The 14,259-nt window shown below is 41.6% G+C and overlaps 1 protein-coding gene across 13 annotated transcripts in view; it reads right to left on the minus strand.

The window, feature by feature from the left end:
• Nucleotides 1-1,428: 1,428 nt before the first annotated feature.
• The window catches only part of BRSK2 (BR serine/threonine kinase 2), a 304,035-nt gene continuing 291,204 nt past the window's right edge, over nucleotides 1,429-14,259 (minus strand). For 6 of the 13 annotated variants that reach the window (XM_035539113.2, XM_035539110.2, XM_035539108.2 and 3 more), the window contains one exon: nucleotides 2,653-3,139. In XM_035539113.2, coding sequence (XP_035395006.1) covers nucleotides 2,964-3,139 — 176 coding nt within the window. In that variant the 3' untranslated portion in view covers nucleotides 2,653-2,963. Of the gene's footprint in view, nucleotides 2,476-2,652; nucleotides 3,140-14,259 lie in introns of those variants that run through there. The other 7 variants (XM_035539109.2, XM_035539111.1, XM_035539112.1 and 4 more) reach the window with 4 other exon arrangements.

The following is a 14,259-nucleotide window of genomic DNA, read 5'->3' on the forward strand; positions in this document are numbered from 1 at the left end:
ACAAAATAGGAAGGATAACAAGAGGTATTGCTTTCATTTATTCTTATATCTTGTGTAAGTAATCCCCTTCCTGCTTGTACCACATGGGTTTTGCTGATATAGGTATTTTTAAATTATTATTATTATTTTGTATTGAAATCCCAGCCTTTTGTAGAGGTACAATGTAACAGAAGCATCAAAATCTATACACAAGGGAAGAGAAAAGAGGGAAAAGAAGGACGGGGGTGATGGGAGGGGAGCTTGGAGGAGAAGTAGAGAGAGGGTGGAGGCAGGAAAGACAACGAAAGCAAAAGAGACTAATTTACAGCAATGTCATGCAATTAAAACTGCCCCCCTCTCCTGCACCCTTGCCTCCCCCCCTCCCCAGCCATCACCCCCTGGTGTCTGACATGCACACAGCAATACGAGAGAAAAGGTTCAGAATAGGGAAAATAAATAAATAAATAAAAACAAAAAATAAAATAAATCCCTCCCATTTGGGGGAATGGGGAAACAGGGCCAAAGTCAAAGGTCTTTGCCCCACTTGTGTCTTTAAAAATTCTTTTTAATCTTCAAACCTATGTACAAGTAAAACTGGTCCAAGAAGGGGAAAAATGATGGAAAAAAACAACAACGACAACAACAACAAAAAAGAACTCATCCAACATTGTCATTAAAAAAAAATAATCTTGCGATACAACATACACCCATAGGAACCCAACGAGCAGCAATCGAAGGTCATAAAAGAGCTGAACACTAATGCTAAGCCTACATTCTTAAAATCTCAGTCAAGAAGTACTTCTCACTGTGTTTTGTCTTCCACGCGTAAAACCACGGTTTTTTTTGTTTGTTTAACCTTTGAGCTTGGGCCAGAATAAGTTACACTTGGTCACGTAACTCTTGAGGAGGAGGAAAAAAGGCAGCAATTCTTCTTTCTCAAAGTCACAAGATGAACACTTACAGGGTTTCTGTGTCTTTTTTCGCCCTCCTCCACAAAATAAATAAGAATCAATGTTGCCTCTACACAGTTATTAAACAGAAGATATATCTAACAGCTTATTTTTTTAAATATATATATATGTATATATAAATAACCAAGACCTAGTAACTGAAACACAAAAAAAGGTCCCCATCCACCCAATCCCACCCTCCTCCCCTTCAAACAAAAACAACAAACAAACAAAAAACAAACAAACAAAAAAACAAACAAAAACAAAACAACAAAACAAAACAAAACTTTATAAAAATATCTTGCAGTAATTTTTAAAGTTTACAGTAGCTTCGTGATTAAGTCTCCCGTTGCCCTGACTCCACCTTGTCTTGCTCAGATGAACTAAGTGCCAGTGATTTGCACACACACACACACAGGAAATAAAACCCAAGATAAGTCTCTTTTCTTCCTCCTCTTCGTCTTCTTTTTTTCTTTTCTTTTTTTTTTTTTTTTTTTTTAGAAAAAATCACCCAAGCCAACAAATGAAATTGGTAACTTAAAGAAATAATAATACTGATATCAATGCAGCACTAGCAACACAACAATTGCCTCTAAATGCAGGGTGTGGTGGAGGATCCAGCTGGTGGAAGAAGGTCCCAGCACGGTGGCACAGTGGCAGGGAGCTGACAGATGGGGAGGAAGGTGTCGAAGGAGGAACAGCAGTAGCAGCAGCGGCAACTGTGCCTGGTGGTGGGAGAGACAGTCCTTGGCAGAGTCGTGTCCCTCTTCTTTGCTACCAGAAGTTGCCTTTTCCCTAAGTTTAATGTTTTGTTTGTATGTGTTTATTCATTGAACCCCCTCTCCCTCCTAAATTTATTCCTTTCCCCTTCCAGCAGGTCAAAAAGCAAAATGATACAGTATAAAAAAAATAAATATTCTGTGTCTATATATATATATGTATGTATGTATGTATATTTATATGAAAATATACACACATATATACATGTATATATAAAAAAGAGGACAAAAGAAAAGGAAAAGGTGGTGGGGAGAAAAAGAAGGTTAAGAAAATCCTGTGATGAAGCTCCCCAATTTTGTCTTGGTTCAACGCTTAGTTTTGAGTTGCTCCTGGCTGGTTTCTGATGAGAACGCGCTCTGGATTCGCAAAACACTGCGCTCCCGCTACCCCTTCTCCTTCCCCGCACCCTCCCCTCCGGGCTGTGTTCATCTGCGCGGACAGAAGTTGCCAAGGGTAAAGGTTTCACTCCAACAATTTGCAACCTCCTTTCAGCCCAGACTGTGCAATCCCATAACTGAGCAGATCTCTCTTGTGGAGCACCAAAAAAGAAAAAAGAGAGAGAAAAAAAAAAAAAAAAGGCGTGCATTGGGGAGGTGTTTGGGGAGAAGTGGGGGAGAAACCCACTTCCCGAAGGGAGAGGGGAGGCTGGGAACCTCAAACAGGACTGGTCCTTGGACAGTCTACATCGGTTGCCTTCCGTCAACAAGTGTCCGCAGAGCACAGAAGGTGAAGCCGTGGCTGACATGTTAACTTTTCGGGATAATTCCTGGTAGCAGAGCGGAAACAAGTGGTGTCGTCAGAAACACAGAGAGAGCATGAACAGAACAAGAAACAAACCAAAAGAAAACAAAAAAATAAAAAAAATCAGGAAGGAGAAAAAAGAAAAACATTCAAAAAAAGGGAGGAAAAAAAAAAACAATCAAAAAAACCACAACCCAAGATCTGTCGAACTGGGTTTGTCATCTGTGCTACCTTTTCTTTTCTTTCTTTTCTTTTCATTCTTTTGTTCGTTTGTTTTTGTGTTTGTTTCTGAGATATATATTATATATCATATATAAATATATATATGTATATATATACAGTCATTCCTTCATACAAAATTTGTCTATAGACAGTTTTGTACTGTTGTGGCAAGGTATATACATCCTTCTAGTTTAGAGGCTAGCTTGCTAAGGAATATTCTTTCATTCTTGCTTGCTTTTTTGTTTTTGTTTTTGATTTTTTTTCTAAGTTATTTAATTTTTATGTGTTTATTTAAGGTTGGTCTTGTAGGCCGACTGATGAGACCATCTTTGCCTTGTCTTTGCCAGCAGGGTACTTATTGTCTCCTCTAGACCCATAGTCATTAGAACCGGAATCGCTCCGCTTGCTGTTTGCGCTATGCTTGGTTGGCGTGCCGGGGGGATGGCTCACCTGCCCGTTCTTCTCGTCTGAAAAAAGTTGTTTAATTACGTCAAAGAAGTTACTCAATGGGCTGCCTGGGTACACAAAACAGAGGAGACAAAAAAAGAAAGAAAGAAAGAAAGGAAGAAAGAAAGAAAAAAAAAAACGAGAGGGAAAGAGAGAAAAAGAGGAGAGAGAGAGAGAGAACAAACAAACAAATGAACAATGGGGCTTTTAACGAGAAGAACATGATGAGGAGATCCAGAGCCACGTGCGTGGGGGTGTGTGGGGGATGAAGACAATGAGCAGGAAGAGGAAGAGTGTTTAGGATGGGACACCTACAGAAATAAAGAGGCTGGGAGCACAAAGCACCTAGGTGGTAGGTCCTGGTTTTCTCCTGAGATGGTGGGTACAGCTGTCTCACCTAGCAGGAGGACACAGTACCATGTTGAAATAGTTCAGTCTACTTGGAGTCATTTGGCCACTCCGCAATGAGACGTCAGTGAACGTAATGCTGAGTACAGGCAAATCCCATCTTAGTGCTGCTGTTACATTTTTTTAAAGTGGTCACCAATTGATGCCTTGCTTTGCAGCCCTGCTAAGTTCTCTGGCTGCACTGGGCATTATGCTTTTCTTGCTTGCTTTCTGTTTCGTTCTGAGTAGCTGCTTGCTCATCTTTCAGACACTAAGCCTGAAGTGCCTGAGTGCTCTAAGGAAGAAAATATGTGAAAAATGAGAGACGGCTGACATGACTACTTCCATCTGCATGTGTGATTTATGGCTTGTGCTTGCAAGCCTCTAAGCAAATTCACAACCTTCTTACAAGAGGCACCTCAAAACGAAGATACTGAATGCTATGTAGAAGCAGACTTTTCTGGCTGTAAATATTTCTGGGACCTACTAGGGTCAAGAACTACTTCCTCACTGCCCTGAATTTATGTTCTCGCTACAATACAGCCTCCACAACACTGACATGGCTTTCAGTGGAGCTAGGAGCCACAGAAGGATGCAGGGTTTCATGCTGGTGGAAAAGGTATCTCATTAAGCCAGCCACTGGAGCAGGCTGCAGTGTTAACATGGGTTGGGAACTGTGCACATCAGAATACAATCTTTCATGCCATTTGGAAGAGTCTCTTTGCCCGCCATTTCACCTTCTGATCAAATCCAAGATTCACTTTACCAATGCCACTTGCCACTGTGGAGCGTGACGCATCACAGACCCACCTCCAGGGGCCAAAAGGAACAGACAGACCCTGGATTGAATGCAGTGAGTCTTCTTCTAAAACCCTTTGAATGCAGGCATCTGAGACCTCTCAATTCACAAGGCACAAATGATATGTAAGGAGCCTTCACGTGTTTGACTAACAGCTATGTGCTGGGTTTAATTATGCAGCTCCAGGGCAATGACATGCAACACCTTGACTGGTGAGAGCCAGACAGTTGACAGTCTTCATTTAATTCCTGTCTGCCGTACATCCAATGCAGTGAAAGACCCAGCTGTATCTCAGCATGAGTGGTACCAACCCAGGAACAGTCCATGGAGGTTTCACAACAACAACAGCTTGGGCTGAGGCTGTGCAGCAGGTTCTTTCCTCATGCTGGAGCGCCCACTGTAGTAGTGGCTACACCTCTGTGCCACTGTATTTTGGACCTCCAGGCAGCAGTGGTGTGTGGTGTTTGTCTAGTCCTGTGTGAGAGGTTGTGTAGAAGGTCATACCCAAGGAAAGGTTCTGTGAAGCTACTGAAGGAAATGGACCAGCTACTATCATAAAGGTAGCCCTTGTGAGGTGTTTCTAGTCCCTTGTAATTTTCCTGGACTGGGGGATTAATCCTGACCAGACATCTGAGGGGTCACAATAAATCCTCTGGACATGGATGTTGAAAGGGCTGGTTCTTACCTAACCTACACCATACAGGTGATGACTGTTTGTGATCGTTAAACCCCATTGTGCTTTTCTCAATATTGGCACTGTTGGCTCCATTGTTCTAACAAATTCAAATCCGCGCATTTACATCCCACCTAAGTAATTTTGTTCTCCGGCTCCCAGAAGGAAAAAGGCTCCTTGCTTCTGCCTTGCAGTGATGTGGCATGCTGTGAGGAGTGGGGCCTTCTTTCCCTGAGATGGCAACGTTCAGTCCAGAGCAAAGGGTTTTCTGCATAGCAGAGAGCACCCCTTATTCACAGTTAGTGGACACTGGTGACTTATTAATATTCTATTTCCTTTCACTTTTATTATACACACAGGCAAATCAGTTACTACAGCAGGCAAATACTGTCTCTGTGTGTTAACTTTTCTGAAGAGCTTGTTGAGTGCTGTCTTACTCTCTAATGGAAGATACTAGACAGACATCAACTGTTCTTATGCAAAGAAAGTGCAATACGTAGGATTTGTGCCCTGCAAAACAGAATGCGGTACTTTTTCTTCTGCCCCATGCTAGCCAGGTAGTTGTTGCTTTCTTCTGCATGGTAACAGGCACTGAGAGAAACCAAATGGCTGGCAAATAGAGTGAAGGATCTCAGTCTTTCTTATCCAATTCATTCCTTGTCTTCCTGTACTTGCAGTTTTGTGTTTAACTTACTGCTGGCCCTGGTTCTCTCTGTGCATTCAATTATACCCACGCCCCAAGCAAATGGCTGTTAGTTTCTGGAAGGGCATCATTCAGCTAACAGACTGAAGCCTTAGAGACGGGCCTGAACAAACAGCCAGGCAACACATGTATCTCAGTTTCTGGCTAAGATAGGAAAAGCTATCAAACTCTCAGCCATTTCTGGGTCAGAACTCTGTGAGCTCCACCTGCCTCCTTCCACGTGCATGCAAATGCTTTGGAAAGGAGATATCTCTTCCAGATCTATGACGTCTAATTCCAATTTTTCACTAAGCCTCTCTAAAACTGTATTAGGTTTGTGGGTGCATGCTCTGCTCAGACTCTTTTCTATCTACTCAGATTCATTTCTACTTCTTTTAAGTGAATACTCTTTTTCAGAGAAAAAAAAAGCAAACACTCAGCCTTGAATGCAGGAATGTGGGCAGATCTGGCTCTTATGTGGCTTTGGACCTCTCATCTTCATAAGCAAATGGAGTCAGCAGAGAGAATGAAAAAGAGCACTGAAAAAAATGCTGGAGAGGGAAAGACTGCTAGATTGGGAGAAAAGGGGAGGGGAGTATCTCCAATTATTCAGCTGAGCAGTTTATTCAACAAGCTTAGAGGGAAAGAAGAGGGCAGAGTAAGCAGTGCTCTGCAGGAATTGGGGAAATTTTACTTTTCACGTAGACAGGAACAGCAGACAAAAGTACAACTTGCAAGAATGGAGCAATAAAACATTTTAAAAATTGTATGTAAATATCTTGTACTTGATGAGTTCTGATACAGGATTTTTAATCATCCTATTAAAATATGCTGCCCCTGTTTCATCCACCCTTTCTCCTCCCCATGCCCTACTGGCTTTCAAGTGCTTGGAGATTTACTGCAGCAAGAGTATTTAACAGTCTGCTTTTCTTTGCCTGTATCTCTACTGGATTCCTCACAATCAGCATTTTCAGGTAAAATTTTAATGGGAGGTAAGAAATCCTTAGGGATATTTAAAGAGAGCTACTGAAAAACAAAATAGGCCATTTCACTAACCCTTTCCTTTCTTTGCCTTTTGTAGTATCTGGCCTCGTAATTAAATACTTGGTAATAATACTTTCCTATCTTGCAGTCAAGAAAGAACTGATCCTATGCCAAGCACTACAGACAATCACGGCATTGATGTTATCTGCAGGACAGCTTGTTAGCCCACTCTTGGGCTGGTCTAGTTATTGGTCTTTGAATAGACAAAGAGTCCTCACATTTCTCTCTGGGGATATGTAAACACGGGGCAGCTATGCTGGAAGCATGAAAATGGTGAGTGGTGTTGCTCCTCTTAGTTCTCAGTTCCCTTTGGGCTTATACGGCCAGTAAAACAAGACCTGAAAATGCATGCGATGGTGGATTAGAATAGCTTTTTCAGCAATCTTCCACTCCTAGCATTCAGTGCAAAATGTGTGACAGGCTCCTACACCTGCGAGTCCATCTGGGGGCCTCAAAGAGGCTGCCTCTCTTATTTCAGAAGGTGAGATGACATCCCATTTTCTCTGGACAGGGATGAAGGTTTGGCTCACTGATTCTTCAAAACTTCCCTGGCATTTCATGCATCCGTAACTAAGGTCTTCTTTCCCCTTGAGAGCAAACGTTCATCAACACAGAGCAAAGAAGGCGTGAAGGGCAGCAAGGGTGAGAAACTGCAAGAAGGATCAGAGGCAGGAGGGGAGGTTCAGAGCATTAGGTTTACATCTGTTAGGAGGAGATGGATATGTGCATTTTTGAGTTAGTCCAAGGAGCTGGATGCTGCAAGATGGGGAAGGGGAATGAGTTTGAAAACAAGCACTGAAGCTTATGAAAGGGTCATGTGTTGAAGGGACACTAAAGAAACAGATTTATGGAGAAAGTGCTGGTTTGTGGCACCTGTATGCAGCTCTGTCATGGCCAAATATCTCAAAAGGAGTCAAAATTGTGAATGTATTTGAATACAACAGGCACTAAAAGGAAGAAGTAAGGCTGGGAACAGACACAGAGGTAAAAGGAAGCTGGGCAGATGGCTTGTATCAGCCCTCAGAGTACTCTGTATCTCATTTGCTGTTCCTAAGAAGTCTGGTGACGTTGACTTAACCCCAGTGGTGTCACACAAAGTTGAAGTGGCAGAGCCAGGTTAAGAGAGGAAAGAGAGAAGGTGACTCACTCCCAAGCACCAGGAGTGGCACTAGGAGAGGGTGCATCTGCTCTGACCTTGCAAAGACCTTCCAAGTCCTCCAGAGGAAACTAACAGGAGGTGGTGAATAAGCAGCTTCAGGACAACCTTGGAGGCTTCAGTCCCTGACTGGAGCCTGCTGTTTTGTAACATTTTAAGACAGTCAGATAAGGACTTGGTCTTGTTTTCATTCAAGCAAATGGCAACATTCCCATTGCCTTAGTCGAAGCAAACCCTGAGGCACTTTCTTGTCCTGTGAAACCATCTCTCTCACATCCATAACAACTTTTAATGCATTAATCCTTGTGGCGCTGACCACAAAGTTGTACGAAACAAATATGCCATCTGTGAGATTATTATCCTGTGCCTTTCCTTTCTGTATAGCCTGACAAATTTTGAGTTTCTGCATTTTTAGCTTAGGCTTTGAGAGAAAATGAATGGAAAAACATAGGTCTCAACTGGAAACAGAGAGAGACACTTTGTCAACCTGACTTCCCATATTCCTTTTCATGTTGCTTTCACATCCTTTCTGCCTGCTTTCTGCCCTTGTTTTATTGTTGCTTTTTTTTTCCTTTTTTTTTTTTCATCCCTAGCTTGCTATTTATTTCAATAGCAGCCAAGGTTTCAGTGAATAATGTAGCAAAAATCCAACTCCTTCCACATAATGCATTGAAACATTCTGTTGATGAGTGATAATTCAGTCCCTTTCAAACCCATTTGCTACTTTGACAGAATTCTAGCCCCCTTTTTTAAGACTGGACACTTTCTGTCTGTTTTCTGTTGGCAGAGTCACTTTGCCTTCAATACCAGAAGATTTAAAATAGAGAACCCACTCCAGAAATATTTGCAATGAAAGGGATATCAGAGAGGTAAAACTGGCCTACTCCTCTTCATTTAATTACAATCTCATGTAGGGGTCTTTCTTCAGACTAAGGAGTCCCTGGCCTTGGCACTGTACAAATGCAAATCAGAAAGAGGCCTCATGGAGCTCACTCACTATCAAAGAAGATGATAAAGAAAACTTTTGCTCAACTTGTTTAAGCTAAATTGGATATATGAGGTCTCCCTCTAGACTGGAGAAGGGTGACTGAAAGGCAGTTGCGATGTCTTGCTGGAGGCCATCACACAGAACTTCCTAATCTATGAACCCATCCTACCCTACTTGAAGTGAGCTGAAGGAACTGCTGAAATCCCAAGACTGGTACTTCTCTAAAAATATAGGAAGTCAGAAAAGCTTCTCAGGAGACAAGTATGTGGTTTCATATTTGCTAGACTTTTAAACTGTCACACAACAGATTGACCAAAACAAGTTCTCCCATTTATTTTTTCCCTGGTAAGTTATATAACTGGACAGCTGTTTTGATTTTATTTTGGTTTAGGATTAGAAAATGGAGGCAGACTGACAGCCCACAAGATAACTTGAGTTTCTTAGCAGGACACCTGAACTGTAACTGGGCAAGACTACTTCCAAAGGAAAGAACAGAGCTTATTTTCCAGAGTCCTTGGATTCTGTAAAAATGCCAGCTGATAACAGTGTTTGCCGAAACAGACTGCTGGTAGGAACTACTCCACTTACCACACACTATTACCACAGCTGTCCATGCTACCAGCAGGTGGGAACTTTCAGCGGCTACACATCTGGGCAGATCTGAACAACCAACCTGACATTCAAATGCCCTATAACCCACCCTTGTTCCTACTCCCCTAAAACATCCATTCTCCTGTGCAGGAGGTAGGCCCAATACTTGTGATTAGCCAGATGCATCCAGATGCCCATTCTGCCTCTGTCTCACACGTTTTTTCTCTCTCTCACAGAGAAAATTCAGCCTCTCCTGTTACAGGCAATGTAACTGAGATGGGTACCTCTTGGATGACTGAGTTAGAGGATGGTGAACACGGCCAGCAAAGACCCAAATAAATGAGGCGTATTCCCTTCCTGCTATCTTCTGCAGAGCTAAGACATGAGTAATTAATTGGAAAACAAACATGTCCATTACTGATGAATAGCTCTGGCCACTCCAGCACCACCACATAACTTTCAAAAGAGGAGACATGACGATGGAGAAGACGGAATCGTGTTCATTTGGACAGCTGGTGGCACTGAAAGAGCAGGCAACAAGTGCTGTGATGAAGAGATGCCAAATTTTCTTGTGGAATCACACTTCTGGCAAATTGGTTGGTAAAGGAGTCAGCCCAAGAATTCTTGTATGTCTGTCCTTTTACAAAGATCTGTCTGCACAAGTGTGTGATGAGAGAGTAGGATGACAACCTATACTCACAAAGCCACAGTAGATGATAGTATTGCTGCTACCCATTCTCTTAAAGACTTCTGCTGTTTCATTTAATTTTTTGTCCATAAAAATGTCAGAAATGTATTGGCATTTAATAATATGACTTTTTTCCTTTCCTGCCAGAGGGATGTTTATGTGTGACCTTAGGAGCTTTAAGTTCTCTGACCTGTTCCTAAGGAGAGAAATGAACTGTGTATGCTGGTGAAATGTTAATTCCTCATTTCCTCTGAATCAACCCCTTCAAAATATGATTTAACTTTCAGGGGAGGCCATTGCAAATTCAGCTTAGTACAGCAAGGAAATATTCACATGGAGTATTCTGAAGCACTACCTACTATAAGTACTGTTATCTTAATTAAGAGAGAAGTGTGCTTTCTGCAATAGGCGTTATTACAGAGAAAGAGGAAAAGATCTTGTATTGGACAGCAAAAATCTGGCCACAGTGTCAAAACAGCAACTGATATATAACAAATAGCTTAATATATCTGGATACATCTTTAGTGCCAAGTTGCCATCTTTATTGCTACCTTCTTCTACAGAGCAAAATACGAGTTATGAGTTGGAAAAGAAGTGTGTCCCAAACACAACACAAGAATGAGGAGATACGGCTACAGCGTGGATGGAATCAAGCACCCATTTGGATAGCAAATAACTGAGAAACTTGGCTTGAGCTCTTTGGAAACTCTGAATTATCTTACTTATCATGATCCACACGTTATGACTGAATATGTGATCTTTCACATATTCAGGTGAAATGAAGGTGGGTTTCTTAATTTGATCTCTCATTTGGGTGCCAATTTATACCCATATCCATCGAGAATCAGACATGCTCAGAAAGACCAGTAGTAAGCACATTTTTCACAAATGCTAATAAAGAGAATATTGTTCTGACAACCTCGCAGTGTAGCAAAGGTGAGGATAGCCTTTGAGCTGGGAGGACAGCATGCATTTTTTTTTTCTGCAGGTCTCAGCATCAGTGTTTCTGCCATCCATTATGACTTTATGAATGCAAATCATCAATCTCCTCTTCCATCGAAGATCAAAAGACTACTCTGAAAGAAGCAGGGTTACTCTAACTGATGCTAGTATGGATCACTTCTGAGAGCACCAAATCCAGATATTTGCTGCTGTTAGTAACACGACGAGTCTCTAAATTCGCACTCACTAAGTTACATTTTGGTGATAGCCATTGGTATACACAAGGATCTGCAAGGCTTTTTGTTTAACTGAAGACAGTTTCAAACTGTGAACAGCAACAGAGTATGTTTAAGCACGACGTCTTCTGACTAGTCTTTTTTCACAGGGTTATGGTTTAAGACTCTGCAAGAAAGCATGTTTGTGCAGTGCCAAACACAATCACATGATTTGACTGGAGCTGCATTACTTACACATAATAACCTCTGATCATCACCCATGTTCTTGGAAGTGCCACTGACGTAACTGAAAACTTCCCTGAGAGTCATGAGGGATGGAAAGCAACAAGCAAAGATTGCCTTACTTGGAAATAAAACTCAGCCCCAGACAGCCACAGCAAGGAAACTGGGAAGTTTACAGGCTCCCTGGTAAGGGTTTTTCAGAAGATAACATGAAGAATGAGGCAAGCTTTTCTGAGCTTTCTGCCAGCAGCCAGCACCTTGGTGAAACATGCTTACTGTAGACTACAAAAAACTACAGATTGCTGGGAAAGGGAGCTATTCAAGACTATAACAGCTTTACTACTGATTCAACTGCCCAAACAAACTCTGCTCATGAATTAAAGGCTTTAAAGTCATTCAAGTTTGTGAAGACAGACTCTTTTGAACAAGGACTACTGAAATGGCATTGGGCTTCCGTGTGGTATATATCAATGGCTCCAGATCCAATGTGCTCAATCTATAATGAGATTTGCTTTGTGGCTGAAGCTTGATGGCTTTCCAGTTTGAGTATTATTTTGGTTTTGTTGTTTTTATTTTTTTATGTAAAGATTCAGGAGAACCTATTAGAACTGCATTGTTAATTATACAATCTATTCTTCAATGAGATAGACATAAATACCAGATTAGATGATAGTAAACAGTTCTCTCAATCCTGCCTTAAAAGAAACAGGATCCAGCTCAGTCTTTTACAGCTGTGTTAAGTTTATAAGGTTTAATGGCAGCACATAAAATAGTAAACCTTATTTGTCACTAAACTGATTTGGCTCTGAATATGCACAAGGGAAAGATCAGCTAAGCTGGAAGGTGTCACTTCTACAGACAATTTTCAGGTTATGGCTGCATTTTAAATGTAAAGAGCTTTTTCAAGGCAAAGTTATTCTTATAAACAGATACTAAAGACTTCATGGAAATCAGTTTAGTCTTCCTGACACTAGAAATGCCCCTTCCCCTGCTGACGTGGGTGGAAAATTAAAATATAATATTCCATCCCAATGTGCATTTCAACTTGATTATGAGCCAAATGTTTTTCTTCTCTAGTGAAATACTAAGAGTTGGCAGCAGTGTGCGCAGGTAGGACCGATACAGCAGCTGCTACGTCATTTGGACATTGGCAGGTCCTCTGACATACCTCTGCCGTTCAACAGTAACTTGTTCTTCAATGCTAATAGCTAGATGCAGAATCATTTCTCAGATTGATGACTACTACTAGCATAAGATGAAATAACATTTAAAGGACTAAATAAATTTGCCTTGCTGTTAATTACAATGTTCAGTGCTTTATAGTAGGTGAAGAGATATTCCTCATTCCCACCACAGCTTTCACATGGCTGAGCCAGGCATAATGCATCTCATTTGCTCTTCCTGCTCCAGTGTTAACTCTTGCACAAATGCTTTCCTATGCTCATTCCTAAAATGTGGAATGATGATGAGGTCAAAAAAATTCAGTGTAGTTTTTCTTACACTATTGGATGCTAGTAGATGAATGCTGTGCCAGCTCCACAGAGTGCTGCCTGTCCTCAAAGTCAGAGGACAGTACTAGGTTAAATCCTGGCATCATTCCTCTTTACTTCCGATTGAATGTTGGGTGAGCTCCCCTGCACACAACATAGCTCTTCAGTCATATAGGAGGGTGGAATTCAGCACTGTGAACATCACCACAACCTCTGTTTTTTGTGAGCACACCAACAGGAATTTGATTCAAAGGAAGCAGCTCCATTAAACCCCAACACCTCTTCCTATCTCTTCTCTGGATTTATGTATGTACTCTGTTTGTGCTGTAGCTGCCATAAAGTAGTCTCCTTGCTGGCATTCACTTTGTCCTTTTTGTCCCTTGTTGGATGGATGCTGACACTGTGACGGCTGGAAGGCCTGCCTGAGCTGGGAGTGAAAAGTAATGCTCTGTTTAGAGAGTGCAGAGTACCGACTGGTTATCCGTGTAGCTCAATTAATGTGCAAGCAATCAGCAGAATCAGCATTTCAGTATTTTTTTATGATGTGAATGCCAAATAAGGCAAGAAATAAAGGCTTGAGGGAGAACAGAAATTTCCTGTCTGATGCCTTCAAGAAGAAGCTGCAGGTCTGCCTACAAATTAAATGAGTCTTTGTGAAGAGATCAGAAATGGTGTAAACCAGCACACTCAAATAAGAAATCATATGAGCCCTTCTCAGAGAAAAGGAAAAAATCCTACGACCAAAGCTGCACTTTTAGGGAAAGAGATCATCTGAAATCAGGAAACGGGACAAATTCTGCTCTCAGTCACATGCACATAAACCTAATATTATCTCCACTGTGACAACCTTCCTTCATTGTTACAAAGTGCAGAACAACTCCAGAAGAACTTCCCTCAATATACGAAGAGATGACGCAGGAGTCACAAATCCAGCTGGAGAGCAGTACCAGTTCAGCGATCACTTCCTCAACAGCTTGTGTTCCCTTTCACAGAGATGTCTGAATTCAGCCTAGCTACCAGAATGGAAATCTAAAGAGAACAGATTTCTCTTGTACAGAACCTTTCTGTATAAGATAAAAGGAAAAAGAAAAAAACCCTCTCTTATAGTATTTGGGTATTTCCACTATTGTATTTGAAGGAGTCAGGAGAGGCACAGGTAATGAAAGAAAGAATACAGTCCATGTGTGCGTAGAGGGGAGGGAAGGCAAGGGACAAGTTAGCCAAAATTCATGGAACCCCAAG

Source organism: Cygnus atratus, chromosome 5, assembly GCF_013377495.2.
Source record: "Cygnus atratus isolate AKBS03 ecotype Queensland, Australia chromosome 5, CAtr_DNAZoo_HiC_assembly, whole genome shotgun sequence".
Lineage (NCBI taxonomy): Eukaryota > Metazoa > Chordata > Aves > Anseriformes > Anatidae > Cygnus > Cygnus atratus.